General features: G+C 41.9%; 1 protein-coding gene across 1 annotated transcript in view; it reads left to right on the forward strand.

Annotated features, from left to right (window-relative positions):
- Positions 1-911: 911 nt before the first annotated feature.
- The window catches only part of TRAP1 (TNF receptor associated protein 1), a 63,713-nt gene continuing 44,844 nt past the window's right edge, over positions 912-19,780 (forward strand). Inside the window, exon 1 of the mRNA XM_090277123.1 lies at positions 912-1,050. Coding sequence (XP_090133249.1) covers positions 975-1,050 — 76 coding nt within the window. The 5' untranslated portion in view covers positions 912-974. The remainder of the gene's footprint in view (positions 1,051-19,780) is intronic.

A 19,780-nucleotide genomic window follows, 5' to 3' on the forward strand; every position in this document is an offset into this window, starting at 1 on the left:
GAGAGGAAGAAAAGCGGAACTAAAGGGCTTAAGTGACCACGTGTTTTTTCAAGAAAAAAAAATTGGCAGTGAGTCTTTTCTTTTTTAAAGATTTTAATTTACTTATTTTTTAGAGAGAGGAGAAGGGAGAAAAAGGGAGAGAAACATTGTTGTGTGAGAGATACATCAATTAGTTGCCACTAGTACGCCCCCAACTGGGGACCTGAGCCGCAACCCAGGCATGTGCCCTGACTGGGAATCCAACCTGTGACCTTTTGGTTCGCAGGCCACGGCTCAGTCCACTGAGCCCACTGCAGCTAGGGAGTGGCAGTGACTCTTTAGTGTGCCTCAGAATCGTTTGGTGAGCTGCCTTGGCCCCACCTCGGAGAACCTGTATTTTACCTGGCTTGTAGCTGTGATAAAGGGAGTTTGTCTGAATCCCCAAATAGATTCTTAACCTCCAGTAGGGTAAGAGAAATGGAATTAATGAATAGCCCAGTTTTGTTGGTGGGGGTTGGTTTCTGAGTTCACGTCTTGGTGTAGACAAATCAAGCCTAAAATTTTCCCTTTCACTCCTAGGTATGTGGCCTTACTTGGTTTGAAGAGACTGACTTTATATGTTACAGGGCGTTTATAGACTCTAGAGACGTTAACTGTTTCCACCCTGTTGCTGTCCTTTTAAGCGCCCCCGGGTGGGTGCGAACACCTACCCTACTTTAGGGATGCACAAACTGAGGCCCACCTGGCTGAGGAGCAACCCCGGCAGCTCAGCACTCAGCCCCTCGCCCTTGACAGCGCGTCACAAGGTCACCGAGCTCCCGCCTCCAGGCTCGACAGTGCCGCGGGTTCCACGGAGGCCGCCCCCTTCCCACCCGCCGGCGCAGGCAACGGAACGGACAGCCTGTCGCGGACCGTGACGTCACCGCCCCGCGCCCGAGGAAGGCCTCACGTTCCTCCGGCGCTTGTGGTTGCGCGCGGCTCTCGGGAGGACGGGTATGGCGCGGGAGCTGCGGACTCTGTTGCTGTGGGGACGTTGCCTGCGTGTGTCGGCGCTGGCGGCCGCCTCGCGAGGTAAGGGCAGCAGGATCCGGGGGCGGACATGCACTAGCACCCCGAGACCCAGAGTCCGCGCGGGGACGGAACCCCTTGCGCGGCGTGGGAGAGTGAGATTTAATCGCCTAACGCTCGTCGAGCCTTGAACGCCTAGCGCTTGGTGCGCTTTGGTCCCACCGGGCTAGGGGTTTCTCCAGGCGGTAACGCCTTTAAGCCCTGGCCGGTATGATTACAGCATGGGCTTCTCCTTGAGTCGTGGTGAGGCGGAGGGGCCTTGGGCTCCTGGCACCTGCAGTCAAGAGCAGTTTCGGGGAGTGGAATCCGAAGGCGAGTGTGTTCTGTGCAGAGACTTCACCAGCGTGGGCACTTAAGTCCCTTAGTTGCGCATTTCTTCCTCCCCGCGTCCAGGTGTTTTATTCACGAGTAACACATTAGCTACTTAAATCGACACAAACCTGAATGCCTACTCCACCCGGCACGGCACACGGCAGCGAACCAAACTGAGAACCGGCACCCCGCGCCCTCCGGCAGCGCGTGCACTGGAGTTGTTGACCGCCTGGCCTGAGGGCCTGGGGTTGGTAGGTGCTGAAATAAAGAATGACCATAATTTTTGCCCCACATTGGGAAGTAACCACGGGTGAACGTGTTGGCTGTCCTTCCAGGCTCTGAACGGTTACACACATAAATAGACGTGTCTAACATTTTTACGTAAAAAAAACATAGTGCTACAAAATTTTTGTTTAAAACTCCCAGCGTGGCTTACATATATTTTCGTCAGTGTGCACAGGTCTATGACTTTCTAATGGTTGCGTATACTGTATCTTATTTTATGGGCGAATCATCATTTACTCAATACTGTACTGTTAATGGACATTAAGATTATTTACAGTTTTTTAATTTTTATTTTTTTGTTATTACAATGCTGTGTAGAATGGGCGCTATTTAAATCTTTGTGCACATGTATGGTATTTCTTTCAAATTACAGGATTAGAATTTTAGAATTGATGAATCAGAGCCTGTGCAAATTTGAAATGTTATTCGATATTCCCAAATATTGTCCAAAAGGTTTTGTTTCCCATTAGCTATATGTAACAAAAGTATCTTCTCCAATACTGGATGTTACATTTTTTCCAAACCAGTGGTTTGTAGACTGTTTCTTGTATTTACATTTACATGGATACTAGTGAGCAAGAATGTTTTGACTTAATGGCCATTTGTATATCTTCTTTGAGTTTCCTTTTCATATCTTTCACCTTTTTTTCCTGTTAAACGAGTTTTAACTTTTTGTGTAGTTTCTTTAGCTGTCATTTTTTAAAATTACATGCACTAGCAGATAAGACAGCTGTAAGTTTTATCACTGTTGCTTGTGTCCAAATGTTTTCCATTTTTGAATTTACTTCCTGTATTATTAGAGTATATCCTTTTGTGTGTTTTACAGCAAAAGTCTGTAGGTTGTAAATTTTCTAAGCCCTGACATCAAAAAAGATTTTTATTTTGTCCTCATACATGGATATTTGTTTGGCAGGGTACTGCATTCCAGGTCAAAATAATTTTCCTTCACAGTCATGATGTTATCTTGTTTTCTAGCACCGTTGTTACAGATGAGCAGTCATATCAATTTGATTCTTGTTTGTTTAGTAGCTGATTTGTGTTTTTCCCCTTTTCTCTGGAGGTTAAGATTTTTTCTCTTTATTGTTCATGTTTTAAGGTGTTCCAATTGTGTGTTTGTAATTCACTCCTTATATCATGGAGTGTCTCTTCCATTGTGAAAATATATCAGTTTTCAGGCCAAATAAATTTTGTTATGTGTTTTTTAATCTCTTACTCTTTAATAATCTGTGTCCTCTCCTGCAGCTTCTTACTGCAGTGGTTCAGGCATTCTTTTGCTTGAATCTAAAATATAGATCTTGTTCTTGGAAGCCTTCTGTATTGAAGATTCCCTTGATACTTTGACCTGTGTAGGTAAGTGTGAAGGTGTAGTTATTTGGATGGGTTGAGTTTTAAGTGAATTCAGCTAAGAAAATCTCTTATACAATGGGGGCAGGGAATAAATTGGTTATAAGAGAATTTACCTATACAGAAATTTTCATAATTCTCCTGTATTTTTTCCTCTTTTCCTGGGAAAGTGTTGCCAGATTTTAATATGCAGTTAGCTTCATATCTAGGACTCTGACCTCAAGTCACCATCCCAGTCCTTCTCACCGTTGGAATGTTTCTGAGGTGTGGAATAGAGTCTCTGCTTGTAGACTTTTTGTTTTTCATTTTTGCTCATTACCTAGTTTATCAACATATAAATTTTGAATACTTTCTGGGACTTCAAACATGATGTTAGCCTGCTGACAAGGTTATATAGGTCAGTGGGAGCCCATGGCCTCCAGGCAATGTACTGGTCCATGATGGAGGCATATGTGGCCATGGTTGACTGTGTAAGTGTCACAGAAGAGAAGGCATATGGACCAAGCTTTGAAAACATCAGGTGCAGGGAAAGGAGGTGCCTTGGAATAATTTGGTTTGACAAGAAGCTAGGAGTATGTGAGAATTAGGGTGAAAAGGGACCACATTCTTCTGTAATCATCACAATAGTCAGTGTCCTACTTGGGCCAGTGTTTGGAGAACCCAACTTCAGTCACTGAAGTCCACACCCATCTGACTTTCTACACACCCTCAGGACCTAGTGGCTTATTACAGATAATGTCCTTTCCCTGTAAATCTTAAGTTGACAGGTGGCTGGGATCTAACATCATTACAACCAACAAGTAATTACTTCCCTATAAAATGTACATTTATTATAATAAGTAGGGATATCAGAACCTGAAAAATGAAATGTTAATACTAAAAATATAAATTGCTGTCAAACCTTTCACTGGAGCTCCAACAACTATCAGAAGTAACTGGTTTGCTGGTAGATGAATGAGAAAGCTCCCTCTTAAAGAAGAGCTACCGCCTTGAAAAATCAACAACAGACTCAGTCTCCAAAAGCAAATGGGATTGTGTTGTAAAGCAGACAGGCTAGTGGATTGGTCATTTCATGTGGATAGGTCACTATCATGACCACTACAGCCCCTGAGCCGCGATTCCTAATCTCATAGGATGATCTTGTTCTCAAGGTTTGACATCAGGATGAGATCATGAGGCAGCCACGACGGAACTGGTTGGTGCTTGAGTTAGTCTTAAAGCTTTTTCCAATCTCTGTATGCTGGAGCCTTTGCTGGATTTTTTTCCCTTGGAAATGAGAGTTGTAAACAGTGAGGAGTCCACTCCAAGCACCAGAAAGATCAGAAGAGTGAGGTTTTCTTCTTTGTTGGAGGGTTGAAGCACCATAAATTTATTTCCCAAAATGAGCCCCACCTGGACCGTGACTGGTGGCAACCTCCCACTTAGTTCTTTAATTATTTTGTTAATTTATTTTGCTTATTCCCTCTGCTCTCATTTTGTTTGGAGTATGTACTATTTATTTTCTTCCTTTACACCTCTTGTGCTGCAGCCCTCCAAGAATTCAGGCAAATTTCTGGTTTTCCCAGGCTATTCTTTTGGGGCTGAAAAAGTAGCATTTGCTGGTCAGATTTCACTTTCTCAGTGAGACAGCTATTTATGCTGCTAATATGAGGTGGTGATAAAGGTTTTGTCCCTTATCTGCTTAGACTTTGAATGGCATGGCCATTTGTATAAATCATGGTGCTGGGGTATAGGGCCAGCACCAGCAGAACACGTATGGCTTGCCTGCTCAAGAGGCACCAGATGGGTCTTTAGCATGAGGGCATGAGATGTTTGGTTGTGGGGGGGGGGGCGGGGGGGCTGAGATATCATTCAGTAAAGCATCAAACAATCCAAATGTAATAGATTAGCAAAGGCCTTATTAGTAGTTGGCCAGAACTAAGACAGAAGAGAACCTCCCAGTGCTTTTGCTACCCCTGGGCAAGAAGAGAGGGAATGCAGCATGAAGGAGGAGGAGGGAAAGTCAGGTTGATGAGAAAACAGTGGAAGAAAATAAGCATTTCTCATCCTCCCAAATGTCGAGCACCAGGTCATAACTATGACAAAGCTGATTTCCTTAAAGGAGACTTACTGAGGCCAGCAGTCTCAGACCACAGCGCTGATTCTGGATCAGTGAAATGTATCCAATTCACACTCAAAGTGAAATGCTTTAGGTTCAAAGTCAGAGGATGTTCTTGAATTGCATTTTTGGTGCCCTCATTGTGGCCAGCTAGAATTTTTCTTAAGCACCATCCTGCTCAGTCTTGATATGGAAGGCCCACTTTTTCTTAGGAAGCTGGTGTTTGTTTAATCCACAAAGTTCTGTAGCATTTAGTAAAGTTGGGGTTTAGGATGTTTATTTCTGGTATGGCTAGCTATTTCTGCTAAAACCAGTAGGAATTACAGACCATGAAAGTTATAGCTTGGAGAGCTAGTTTATTGGGGCGGGGGACTCATCTGTACCTGCTTTTTAACCAGGTGAATAACCATAGATCAGATAAATTGAATAGATGTAGCTGAGTCATGGGTGTAACAAATTTTAAAAGAATAGCTCAATTATTTATCAGCCCTATAACCAAGAAAAGTGATTGGAATATAAATTTATGTTAAGATAGTCGAAATGAATACCATGTTTAAAAAACAGGAGATTGTATAGCAATACTATTAGGAACAAATAGAAAGATTGGAGTCTTTGAAGTGGAACTGGACATGTCAAGTAGCTGAGTGGCATTGTGAAAGAGAAATGAAGAAAATGCATTGCCATTGTAGTCTGCATGCCTCTATATTCTAGCATTTATAGGGAATGGAGTACCTGAATGGATTTTCCATGAAGCTCACTTTTAAAGTAGTAGATTTCATTTTAACCATTATGAATTGAAGTCTTTCTAAAACACTTAATCATTAAATGGGATATACCTGAACTTTGATGTTTACCGGGTCAGTATTGTGGATGTTAACTTCCAGTCCTCTGAGGTAATATACAGGCCCTCTGGGATGTGATGACTCTTGAAACTACAATCTTGAGCGTTTCTGTGTCTTTTTAGTCTTCTTCCCTCTCCTGTAACTTTTTAAGAAATATTTATTGATTTTAAAGAGAGAGGGGAGACAGAGAAGCATCAATTTGTTGTTCCACTTATGAATGCATTCATTGGTTGATTCTTGTATGTGCCCTGACTGGGGACCAAACCCACAGTCTTGGCGTACCAGTACAGTGCTCTCATCAATTAAGGTATCTCATCAATTTGACAGGCCTCTCTGGAGCCATGTTCACTCCTCTCCCCGTTTTCAGATGGGTTGGCAAACTAGATGATAAAACTTGTTAGTGACACGTTTTTTTAAAAGAGAGGAGGATTTTGAGTGGGGACAGGAACAGTCCTGTATGAATAAAGTTGGGGTTTGGATTTTATGTCCTATAATTTGACCATTCAGAGGTTCCTCTCTTTGTTACTTGTTTTCTTTTGTTTCCTTGTATTCAGGGAGTTGGTGATTCTTGACAGAGTATAATTATAAGATAAGTATAGCTTAGTAGAAAATTATTAGAACAATCTCTGAAATATAATGCAGTTGAAGAAACAGTGAAAATGTTTGCGCATACCAGAGGTAAGAACTTAGACATTTTTGAGGGAATACAAATCTTTATTTGATACCTAAGTGGAAAATAAAGAGTGTTCTGTCTAGAGTATTGATATTCTTAAATCTTACTGAAATAATTGCTGAATTTAAGAAACAGGATGTTTGGAGAAATTTCAGATGTGAATGAATAGCTGACCTATGATATCCAATGAAAATTGAGAGAATAATGAAACTCTCTGAGTTGAGTAATTGAAAAGCAGAGAATTTCGCTTCCAAGCGTAAAACTATGGTAAAATAATTGGACATGTTCTGGGGGAAAAAGCTAGAGGTAACATTCCAAAGACCTCCAGTTTTTCTAATATAGTATTTATACTTTGCGGGAGAATATTAATTCTGCTTTTCACTGATCTGTAAGTACCTTTAGTTTACAGAATTTTAAATTTGCGAAGTAAACTTATTTTTTTAAATATATTTTACAGAGGTTGAAGCTTTAAACTTAGAAATGTTCTGGCTGAAATTAGATTAGTACATTCACATCATGACTTGCTCTACAAATAAATGTATACTAGACAGATATGTGTACGTAGCTGAAAGAGTTTCGTAAATACTCTTATCATGCTGTGCATTCTTATACTTTCATTAAAAGAAATTCTGGGTTAACCTACTGAATTGATTTCATATCCATTGGGTCACTGATTTTTAACTGTGGTTTATGAAACACTTTATGTGGCTGTACCTTCTGAGAAAATAACCACATGTTTATCAAGGGCCTGCTCTGACTCTAGCATTATCATGGGAAAGATAAACAATGAGACAGTCAAAGGTTAAGCTCACTGAAACATCTCCTACATAGTGTAGCAATATCAATTCATTAAACAAACATCTGTGCTGCCTACTGTGTGCCTGACATTGCTCTGGTAGGGGCTGTGGGATGTCCAGGGGACAAAACAGACAAAAATCCTGGCCCTTGATGGTGCTGGGATGGAGTGGGGTCAGATGCAAGTGAGTAAATGCTATGTGAACGTTATGTGAAGTTTTATGAAGAAACCAAAGCAGGAAGGGAATCCCTGTAGAAATAGGTTGGTCAGGGAAGGCCTCCATGGAAGGTGGCATTTAAGCAAAGCCAAGAAGAAGGTGAAGGTGTCCAGGAAGGAAGAACGTTTCAAGCAGAAGGAGCAGCCCATGTAAGGGTCCCAGCTGCATAGTGGAGAGATAGCAAGGGGGCCAGGGTCAGTGCTGGGTACTCCTGAGAGGAGTCAAGTTAGAGTAGTATGCCACGTCCATCTAAGTGGCTCTGACTTCACAGAGCCAGATTTGGGCACGGATAAGACTAGCTATTAAGTTATAGTTAAAGCTGACTTTATAGTTTTCTGAGAAGAATCCTATCTATGTTTTTATTGAGAAGGTAGTCCTTTATTCTAGAACTAACTGGTATAGTGAAAACATCTTTCACCCTGATTCTCAGTGTGCTGCCCAGCAGTGCCAGAAAAAGCCTCGGTAGTGACAAGCGTGTACACCCCATTCCCTTAGAAGAGAAACTACACTGAACTGGGATATACTGGGCTTAATTTTCTTATACTTCCGTGTAATATATCTTGGGGTTTGTTTCACATTGAGGCACAGAACACTAGCGTTCCAGTGTGTAGCACCCCTTTATTTAAACCTCTCCTGATGGACATTCTTGTTGTTTCTGGGCTTTTGTTTGTTTAGTTTTTATTTCATAATCATAAACCTAACACTGCAATCCAGCTAGACTTGGAATGGTAAGGAAAATATGGAACCCGATGAACTGTGGCAAGAGCACGAAGATTATAGAACATTCCAAGCAGATAGGGGTCAAGGGGTACTCTCCTGAGCTACAGAAAGAATGGTCTGGTGGTTAAGATAAAACACAAGTCAAATTTATTAGATTTGTCCACAGTCAGTAATGGTGATCTTCTTGCTGGTCTTGCCATTCCTGGACCCTTAGCGCTCCATGGCTGTCACAGCATCCATGCCTTCTTTCACCTGGCCGAAGACCACATGCTTGCCACCTAGCCACTCAGTCTTGGCAGGGCAGATGAAAAACTGGGAACCGTTTGTGTTGGGTCCAGCATTGGCCATGGACAAGATGCCAGGACCTGTGTGCTTCAGGATGAAATTCTTATCAAATTTCTCCTTGTAGATAGACTTGCCACCTGTGCCACTGTGGCGTGTGAAGTCACCGTCCTGGCACATAAATCCTGGAATAATTCTGTGAAAGCATGAACTTCTATAACCAAATCCTTTCTCCCCAGTGCTCAGAGCAGGAAAGTCTTCTGCTGTCTTTAGAACTTTGTCTGCAAACAGCTCAAAGTAGAGGTAACCCAAGGGCTTGCTGTGGGCAGTGATGTCCAAGAACACTGTGGGGTTGACCGTGGCTGGGCACGGGAAGATCTGGAGCAGTGGTGTCTGTAGGCCTTTTTTTTCTTTTAATCATAGCACAATGACAGTAACCAGTGTTGGTAAGGATGTGGAGAAGATGGAACCTTCCTACACTGCTGGCAGGAATGTAAAATGGTGCAGCACTTCAGAAAAGTCTGGCAGTTCCTCAGATAGTTAAACATACACTTACCATTTGATCCACCACTTTTACTTCTAGGTATATACCTATGAGAATGTCAAATGTATCTCCACACAGAAACTTACAGAGCAGTATTTATACCGCCCTTGTTCATAACAGCCAAAAAATGGAAACAACCCAGTTGCTCATCAACTGATGAATGGAGAAACACCATGTTTCATATAATGAACTATTAATTCAGCCATAAAAACAAATGAGGTATGTTAAGTGGTTCAATGTGGATGGATGTAACTTGAAAACATGTTAAGTGAAAGAAGTCAGACACAAAAGATCACGTATACTATGATTTCATTTATGTGAAATGTCCAAACCAGTCAAATCTATAGAGACAGAAAGTAGTTGCCAGTAGCGCTGGGATGGGAGGTTGTGGTTAGGGGGTGCAGAGAGGATGGGGACTGACTGCTAATGGGTGATTAAAATTTTCTGATAAAAAATTAGATATTAGTGGTAGTTAAACAACTTTGTAAATATATTAAAAACCGTTGACATTTTATACTCCAGGTGAAGTGTATCTCAACAAAGCTGTTTTTAAAGTATCTCATATGTTTTATTCCAGCTAAAGCTTTTATTTTTACTTTTAAGTCTTTCTGGAATTTGTTTGATTTATTAAGTGAGAGGGGAAATTAATTTTAATACTGTAGCTTTATATAATTTGCTTTAATATTTAATATATTTCCTGATGGTTTTCAAAAATTTCTTGGCTGTTTCTGCACACTTTTTTTTCCATATGAACTTTAGAATTAGCTTGAATAGCTTTAAAAAAAATCCTGTTTGAAATTTTATTGGGATTATGTTAAAAATGTAGACTAATTAAGAGAATTTACATCTTTAGTTATTTACTCTTCCTATTCAAGGACATTTTCCCAAGTTTTTTATATCCCTTTGTAAATTTTTTTATTTCCCTAGTAAATTTTGTTAGTGTGCTTTGTGATTGGGTAATTTTTTTTTTTATTTAATTTTTCAATTACAGTTTACATTCAATGTTATTTGTACGTGTGTGTGTGTGTGTGTGTGTGTGTGTGTGTGTGTGTACAGCATAGTGGTTAGACAGTCCTGTTCTTTACTCAGGATTCCCCCCAATATATTTCAGGTACCCAACTGGCACCATAATAGTTATTATAATATTACTGACTATTTTCTATGCTGTACTTTACATCCTCATGACTATTCTGTAATTACCCATGTGTACTTAATCCATTAATCTTTTTCACCTATCCCCCCAACTAGTCTGGCAACTCTATTTTAACATTTTAGTTCTCTCTCTTAATGAGTTTGTTTTTGTTCTGCTTGTTCGTTTTTGTGTTTTAGATTCCACATATTAGTAAAATCATATGGCATTTGCCCCTTTGTCTGACTGACTTCACTCAGCACAATACCCTCTAGGTCCATCCATGTTGTTGCAGATGACAAAATTTCATTTTTTTTTTTTTTTTTTTTTATGGCTGAGTCATAGTCCATTGTATATATGCACCACTTCTCTATCCATTCATCTTTTGATGGACACTTAGGTTGCTTCCATATCTTGGCTACTATAAATAATGCTACAGTGAACAAATGGGTGTATATGTATTTTCAATTAGTGATTTGGGTTTGTTTGGATAAATACCCAGGAGTTCTTTGTCTCTTGTTATATAGCCTTTGTTTTAAGGTATGTTTTATTTGGGATAAGTATTGCTACTCCAGCTTTTTGTTTGTTTTCGTTTTCATGAAATATCCTTTTCCATCCCTTTCAGTCTGTGTTCTTTCAATCTGAAGCGAGTATCTTGTAGACAGCATATATAAGGGCCTTGTTATCCATTCATCCTCCATATGTCTTTTGATTAGAGCATTTAATCCATTTGCATTTAAAGTAATTGTTGACAGATACATATATACACACAAGTATATAGATATATAGCCACTATTCATGTTTTTACTCTTTTTTTTCTTCTCCTTACAGAAGACCCTTTAAATTTTCTTGTAATATTGCTTAGGTGGTGATGAACTCCTTTAGCTTTTTCTTATCTGGGAAGCTCTTTATCTGTCCTTCAATTCTAAATGGTAGCTTTTCTGGATAGAGTAATCTTGGCTGTAGATCCTTGCTTTTCATCACTTTAAATATTTCTTGCCAGTCCCTTCTGGCCTGCAAAGTTTCTGTTAAGAAATCAGTTGACAGTCTTATGGTAAGTCTCTTGTAGGTAACTACTTTTTTTTTTTTTTTTTTTTTTTTTGCTTCTTTTAAGAGTCTTTCTTTGTCTTTAACCTTTGGCATTTCACTAATGATGTGTCTTGGAGTGGGCCCCTTTGCATCCATCTTGTTTGGGACTGTCCATGCTTCCTGAGCTTGCATGTCTGTTTCCTCCACCAGGTTAGGGAAGTTATCTGTCATTACTTTTTCAAATAGCTTTTCAGTTTCTTTGACTCTCTCCTTCTGGCACTGCCATGATGTGAATGTTGATATGCTTGGAGTTGTCCCACAGACTCTTTATACTGTCCTCGTTTTTTTGGATTCTTTTTTTTCTCTCTTTTTTTTAAAAAGTATTTTATTGATTATCTTGTTACAGTAGTCCCATTTTTTTCCCCTTTGCTTCCCTCTGTCCAGTGACCCTCTTCCATCCAGCAATCCCACCCCCCTTAGTTCATGTCCATGGGTCATGCATATAAGTTCTTTGGCTTCACCCTTTCCTATATTATTATTAACTTCCCCCTCTCTATTTTGTACCAACCAGTTATACTTCTTAATCTCTGCACCATTTCCCCATTGCTTCCCCTTCCCCCTCCCAACCGATAACCCTCCAAATGGTCCCCATACCTATGATTCTGTTCCTATTGTGATTTGCTTAGTTGCACTTTGTTTTTATTTTTTAGATTCAGTTGTTGATAATTGTGTCTGTTGTCATTTTAGTGTTCGTAGTTTTGATCTTTTTTTTTAAGTAAGTCCCTTTGACATTTCATATAATAATGCCTTGGTGTTGGTGAACTTCTTTAGCTTTACCTTGTCTGGGTAGCACTTCATCTGCCCTTCCATTCTAAGTGATAGCTTTGCTAGAGAGAGTAATCTTGGTTTTAAGCCCTTGCTTTTCATCACATTGACTACTGCTTGCCAGTCCCTTCTTGCCTGCAAAGTGTCTTTTGAGAAATCTGCTGATAGTCTTATAGGCACTCCTTTGTAGGCAACTCTCCACTTCTCTCTTGCTGCTTTTAGGATTCTCTTTATCTTGCACCTTAATCGTGATGTGTCTTGGTGTGGTCCCCTCTGGGTCCAACTGGCCTGGGACTCTCCATGCTTCCTGGACTTGTATGTCTGTTTCCTTCACCAAATTTGGGAAGTTTTCCTCCATTATTTTTTCAAATAAGTTTTCAATTTCTTGCTTTTCCTCTTCTCCTTCTGGCACCCCTATGATTCGGATATTGGCATTTTTAAAGTTGTCCCAGAGGTTCCCAAGCCTTTCCTCATTTTTTTCAATTCTTGTTTCCTCATTCTGTACTGGTTGACTTTTTTTCTTCCTTATGTTCCAAATCATGGATTTGAACCCCAGTTTTCTTCCCTTCACCATTGGTTTTGTGTGGATTTTCCTTCGTTTCACTTAGCATAGCCTTCTCTTCTTCCCTTCTGCGTTTGCCGTACTCAGGCATATCTGTCAAGCCGTGAGCATCTTTATCACCAGCGTTTGGAATTCTGTGTCTGTCAGGTTGTCTATCTCCTCATCTCTTAGTTCTCCCACTGGAACCTTGATCTGTTCCCTCTTTTGGGCCATACTTCTTTTTCTTCTCACCTTGACAGGCTCCTGTGTTTCTTTGCCTCTGTTTCTTAGGTAGAGCTGTCACTCCTGTTTGGTTGTAAGGGGCGGAGCCTTAGGGATTCCTTAGTACAGGGAGACCTGTTTCACCACGTTGTGGCGCTGTATGTGGGGGAGAGGTCTGAGAGGGAACAATGCCACCGGCCCAGCACTCACCCCCTCTTTCAGGCACTTCTCCCACTTCTATATGGGACTGGCACCTCCCTAGCTGTTGCCATGGCTGTTGTTTTCAGAGTGGACGGGTCTGCATACGTTCTAAGTCCTTGAGGGCCCTTTAAACACGCGGACTCTGCTGAGAGACCAGTAGTTTCTTCCTCTGCCACAACCCCCACTGGTTTTCACAGTCAGAAGCAATGAGGCTGATTTTCCCTGGTGCTGGGACCATGAGCTTCTTGGTCCGGTGAGGAGCTGGGAGCTCTCCCGAGGTGTCACTTTCGACTTTTTAAAATGCGTGACTGCACTTTTCACCGGCCTGCTGCTGCCGCTGCCACTGCTGCTGCTGCTGCTACTGCTGCCACCGCCACCACCACACCGGGTCCTCTCTGCTCTGGCTCCACCCCTCCTACCTGTCTGGATGAGTATTTCTTCTTTATATCTTCATTTTTGGGACTTCATTCAGCTCGATTTTCTGAAACTTCTGGTTGTTTCTAGTTTTGAGGTAGTTGTATTCCTTCTTAGTTGTGGAGGGAGACACAGCATGTCTGTCTATGCTTCCATCTTGGCTGGAAGTTGGATTCTTTTTTCTTTTTGCTGTTCTGATTTGGGTGTTTTTTGCTTCCTTATATTCTAAATTGGTTATTTGATCTGCTTCATCTACTCCACTGTTGATTCCCTGAAATTTAGTCTTCATTTCTGTTAATGTAGTCTTTATTTGACTTGTCTTCTTTTGTTTCCTATCTTTTTTATGTTTCCTGTCTTTTTGTTGAAGTTCTCACTAGGTTCATCTACTCTTCCCCTAAATTCATTGAGCGTCCTTAAAATCAGTGTTTTGAACTCTGCATCTGGTATATTGCTTGTCTCCATTTTGTTCTTTTTCTGGAGTTTTTTCTGTTCTTTTATTTGGGACACATTTCTTTGTCTCCTTATTTTGACTTCCTTCCAGTGTTTGTTTCTATGTATTCCGTAGAGATTCTATGTTTCCCAGTCTTGGTAGATTGGCCTTATGTAGTAGGTGTCCTGTAAGGCCCAATGGCACAGTCTTCCTGGTCAGTGGACCTGTGCACTCCAGATGTGCCCTCCCACCTGTTGTAGTTGAGCCTTGATTGCTGTTGGCATATCAGTGGACGGGATCGACACCCCAGATCACAAGAACTGGCTTTGAGGACTGGCTATGACCACCATGGAGGATCAGCTCTGCTGGGGCCGACCCCACATAGCAGGATTTACTTCAGTGGGGATCTGGCACCCACTCACTTTACCCCTTGAGTGTGTCGCTTGTGGAGATGGTTGGGTGGTGCTTTGAGGTGGTCTGAAGCTGTCCATTAGGTGCGCTGGCTCTGGGGCCTCTTGAGAGGGGCAGGTCAAGGTCAGCCATCACCTGTGCCTTGCTTGGGGACACATGGCATGAGCTACAAAGTGACCTGCAGATGGCTGATACGTGAAGGTGCTCAGGAGAGGCCACGCTGCAAAACAAGGCCAGCTGCCATTAGTGCTGGCCCTGGGGCCACTTAGAGATAGGGAGCAGGCAGAGGCTGGTCACTGCTTGTTTGAGAGATTTTAGGAGAGTGAAGCATAAGCCAAGACAAGTTCTTTGTGTGGAAAAGCCACTGGAGAGGGCTGGCAAGTTGGGTGGGATGGGGTCTCAGGGAATTACTAAGGTATGGCAAACAGAGTTAACCAGGTTGATGGAGACTTAAATACGATGCCTGCCAGCTCTCTGTGGGGAGGGCTCCGAAAAGGAACAATGGCCTCTGTCAGCACTTCTGCCTGAGAGAAAGCCTGGTCATTTAACTCCTGACCCCTGAGGGACCCCTACACTCGATCTTCATCTGGTGTGTCTGTTTGGACCTTCACATGACCCCTGACATTGACAGTTGGTGGGAAGGGGCTCTTTTGTGATACCCACATTTTTTTTAGAATTTAACTGTTGTTTTGAATAATTATCTGTTTTATTAAAAATGGTATCCATTGAGAGGCCTTGCTGTCGTCTCAGTCCCACTCTCCATTCCCTTCCCCATCTTCATAGGTCATCAGTATTGTTAGTTGCTTGTATATCTTGTCAGTGTTTAGAGTATAGGTATACATCTACAAGGATATATGTTTTTCTGTATTCCATTATTTATTTAATGGATCTTGGAGAGCTTGCTCTATTGGCACATAGCTTCTTCTTTTATTTGTTAGTTGTTTTTTTTAAAGATTTTATTTATTTTTAGAGAGAGGGGAAGGGAGGGAGACAGGGAGATAAACATCTATGTGTGGTTGCCTCTAGCATGCCCCCAACTGGGGACCTGGCCTGCAGCGCAGGCATGTGCCCTGACTGGGAATCGAACCAATGACCGTTTGGTTCGCAGGCTGGCCCTCAAATCCACTGAGCCACACCAGCCAGGGCTATTTGTTAGTTTTTAATAGCTACGTAGTAGTAGTTCCTGGTTGGGAGGCACCATGGTTTATTTGCTAGTCGTCTGTAGATGAACATTTAGGGGGTTTCTAGCACTGATTCAGGTGTATCCATAGAATAAAGTCCTTAAAAGAAATTTCCAGGTTAAAAGGTTACATGCATTTTGTAACCTTGATGGTTTGGCCAAATTGCCTTCCATTGGGCTCCAGCTGTTTCCTGCTGACCTGAGTGGTTTCTCCTCAGGGTCACCACAGGTACTATCTGAAAGTTGGTCCTGAAAGGAGCAACTGTGTTCACATCTGTCCCTTGATCTGAGCTGGTAAAGATTAACTATGGTATGAACTGGAGCACAGTGCCAAAGGGGGCCTGAGATCAGGGAATATTGATTAGTTGTGCTGGACCTCCAGGCCCTGCCCTCTTCCTGCAGCTGCCTGCACTTCATACTTGCAGGCCTGGCCATAACTAGGACTTACGTACTATTCCAGGTTAGCTGTAAGGAGATCCAGCCCACCACCCATGTTATGTCCCACAGGTGACACTGCTGGGAATTCCTCATTTTATGTCAGGCTAAGTTCTGAGAAGTTGGGTATATGTCTCTGCATGTCCAAAGTGACTCGGGAGGGTTGTAGTTGGTAGCCAGACCCCCACCCTCCAAGCTTTCTTTTCTTTCACTTCCCCCTTTCCTTTTTTTTTTTTTTAAGAGAGAGGTGAAGGAAAGGAGAAAGGGAAAGAAACATCAATGTGAGAAACATTGATTGGTTGCCTCTCATACATGCCCCCACTGGAGAATGAACCTGCAACCCAGGTATGTGCCCTGATCGGCATGGAACTGGCAACCTTTTGCTTTGTGAGAAGATGCCCAACCAACAGAGCCACACAAGTCAGCCTCCCCACCCCCCACTTCCATTTAAAAAGGAATGCATATAACATGTATGTGCAGTTTTTAAAAGAAGCAGACAATGATCATCAAAGATGTTTAATTTACAGGCAAGAAGAATGTAAAATGCCTTGCAACTGGATGTCTTTCCAATAAGACAGTCTTACAGATTTAGAGACTTGCTTGTGGGTTATGTTACATAAATTAACATGTGTGTTCCGTTCATAAAGGGCATAAGCCTATGATCTCATTACCTGAGTGATTATCTGTATGTATAGACCTCACTTAATCCTGTCTGCATTGCTGCCTCCTGAGACTCAACGATTTGGCTGAACTAAGTGGCCGGGTTGGTGAAGAATGGGGTGGTCTGTGAGCTTCACTTTAAAACTGGTTTCTCTTCTGTCCTAATGGCTTGGACAGAAAGAGCCCAGAGGTCTGAGAGGGGGGAAACCTAAAATATTTCCCTCAGCCCAAACTAAGTATAATGGACAAAATGGTTTTTGACAGGTGAGATGTGCCTGGCACACCTTCCTCCAAAGAAGCCCTTTTTTCCCTATTGTGGGACATTGAAAAATTAATCCCTGCCTTTTGTCATCTAGTGGTTATGGATTGAATGATGTCTTTTAACCCTGTTGCCCAATCTGTTGCCCCCAGAATACAACAAAGATGCCAGCCTGTTAAACCAAGGACACTGTTGTCTGGGGACAGCCAACCGACCTGGAGTCTGCACGATTCTTCCCCATGTGGGAAGTCCACCATCCCCTCCACACCCCCACTCTTATTAGGGATTTCTGGACCCAAGGGTAGGTACGACAATGACCATGTTCAGCTTAAAGCAGCTAGAGGAGCTCAAGATCTTTGCCTATTGTCCTTTATAAGATTATGAGGGGTCTTAAGTCTGAGAGGGAGGGATTGTTATTTTTTATTGTTAAAAAATAATTATTAAAAAATAAAAAAGAATAATATAGGAGAGGGTGAAGCCAGAGAACTTGTATGTATGACCCATGGGCATGGACTGGGGTAGGGTGGGATTGCTGGGGAAGGGGTGGTGCTGGGCAGAGGGGAGCAAAGGGGAAAAAATTGTAACTATTGTAACAATATAATCAATAAAATGTACTTAAAAAAAAAAAAGAATACCCATTACCTAGCTTAAATAGAAATTACCAGTCCTTTAAAGACCCTGTGTGCTCCTCCCAGATTCATCCCCATCAGTCTCTCTGAGAGGTAACCACTGACCTGAATTTTATGGATTTTATTCCGTTTTTTTTTTAAGTGTATTTTATTAATTATGTTGTTAACAGTATCCCCAATATTTTTTCCCTTTGCTCCCCCACCACCCAGTATCCCTCTTCCCTCCAGCAATCCCACCCCCCTTAGTTCATGTCCATGGGTCATGCATATAAGTTCTCTGGCTTCATCCTTTCCTATATTATTATTAACTTCCCCCTGTCTATTTTGTACCAACCAGTTATGCTTCTTAATCCGTGCACCATTTTCCCCTTTCTTCCCCTTCCCCCTCCCAGCTGATAACACTCCAAATGATCCCCATACCTGATTCTGTTCCTGTTCTGGTTGTTTGCTTAGTTAGTTTTTGTTTTTATTTTTTAGGTTCAGTTGTTGATAGTTGTGAGTTTGTTGTCATTTTAATGTTCACAGTGTTGATCTTTCTTCTTAAATAAGTCCCTTTAACATTTCATATAATAATGGTTTGGTGATGATGAAATGAACTCCTTTAGCTTTACCTTGGCTGGGAAGCACTTTATCTGCCCTGCCATTCTAAATGATAGCTTTGCTGGATAGAGTAATCTTGGTTGTAGGTCCTTGCTTTTCATCACATTGAATACTGCTTGCCAGTTCCTTCTTGCCTGTGAAGTTTCTTTTGAGAAATCAGCTGATAGTCTTATAGGCACCCCTTTATAGGTAACTCTCTTCTTTTCTCTTGCTGCTTTTAAGATTCTCTCTCTATCTTTCACCTTTGGCATTTTAATTATGATGTTTCTTGGTGTGGTCCTCTTTGGGTCTAGCTTGTTTGGTACTCTCTGTGCTTCCTGGACTTGTATGTCTTATTTCCTTCACCAAATTTGGGAAGTTTTCCTTTATTGTTTTTTCACATAAGCTTCTGATTTCTTGTTCTTCCTCTTCTCCTTCTGGCACCCCTATGGTTCGGATGTTGGTATGTTTAAAGTTGTCCCAGAGGTTCCTAAGCCTCTCCTCATTTTTTTTTCAATTCTTGTTTGCTCATTCTGTACTGGTTGACTGTTTTTTTCTTCCTTATATTCCAGATCATTGATTTGAACCCCAGTTTTCTTCTCTTCACCATTGGTTTTGTGTGGATTTTCCTTCATTTCATTTAGAATGGCTTTCACTTCTTCCCTTATGTGTTTGCCATATGTAAGCATATCTGTCAAGTCTGAGCATCTTTATCACCAGTGTTTTGAACTCTGCTTTTCTTAGGTTGGTTATCTCTTCGTTTGTTAGGTTGTCTCTCTCCTTATCACTTAGTTCTCCCACTGGAACCTTGATCTGTTTCCTCTTTTGGGCCATACTTCTCTGTCTCCTCATCTTGACAGGCTCCTGTGTTTGTTTGCCCCTGTGTCTTAGATAGAGCTGTCACTCCTGTTATGTTGTAAGGAGCTGAGGCTTAGGGATTCGTCAGTACAGGGCAACCCATTTCACCATGTGTGGCGCTATGTGTGTGGGAGGGGTCTGAGAGGGAACAATGCCACTTGCTCAGCACTCACCCCTTTTCCATGCTTGTCTCCCACTTCCTGAACGGGTCTGGTGCCTCTAGCTGTTGCCCTGGCTTTCATTCCCAGAGTGGATGAGTCTGCATATCTTCTAGGACCTTGAGGGCCCTTTTTAACAAGTAGACTCTGGCTGAGAGACTGGCAGTTTCTTCCTACGCCCCCAACCCCCACTGGTTTTCACAGTCAGAAGCAATGAGGCTTGATTTTCCCCAGCTCTGGAACCATGAGCTGTGTGATCTGGTCTGGGGCTGGGAGGGCTGCCCAGGTGTCCCTCCCTACTTTTTAAAATGTGTGACTGTGCTTTCCATTGGCCTGCTGCTGCTGCCTTCGCACTGCATTCTCTCCATCCCTCCTGCCTGTCTGGATGGATATTTCGTCTTTATATCTTTGTTTGTTGGACTTCCATGCAGCTCGATTTTCTGGAACTTCTGGTTGTTTATAGTTTTGAGGTAGTTGTATTCCTTCTTAGTTGTGGAGGGAGGTGGAGCATGTCTGTCCAGGCCTCCATCTTGGCTGGAAGTCCCCCACTTTCCTCCCTTGTTTTTCTTTATATTACTGTACATAAAGACAGGGGCAAAAGTAGGTTTACAGTTCATATGGAAAATAATACAATAATTAAATAATGATACAAGAATAAAC

Source organism: Furipterus horrens, unplaced genomic scaffold (genome assembly GCF_987537825.1).
Source record: "Furipterus horrens unplaced genomic scaffold, mFurHor1.1.pri manual_scaffold_5, whole genome shotgun sequence".
NCBI classification, from domain to species: Eukaryota; Metazoa; Chordata; class Mammalia; order Chiroptera; family Furipteridae; genus Furipterus; species Furipterus horrens.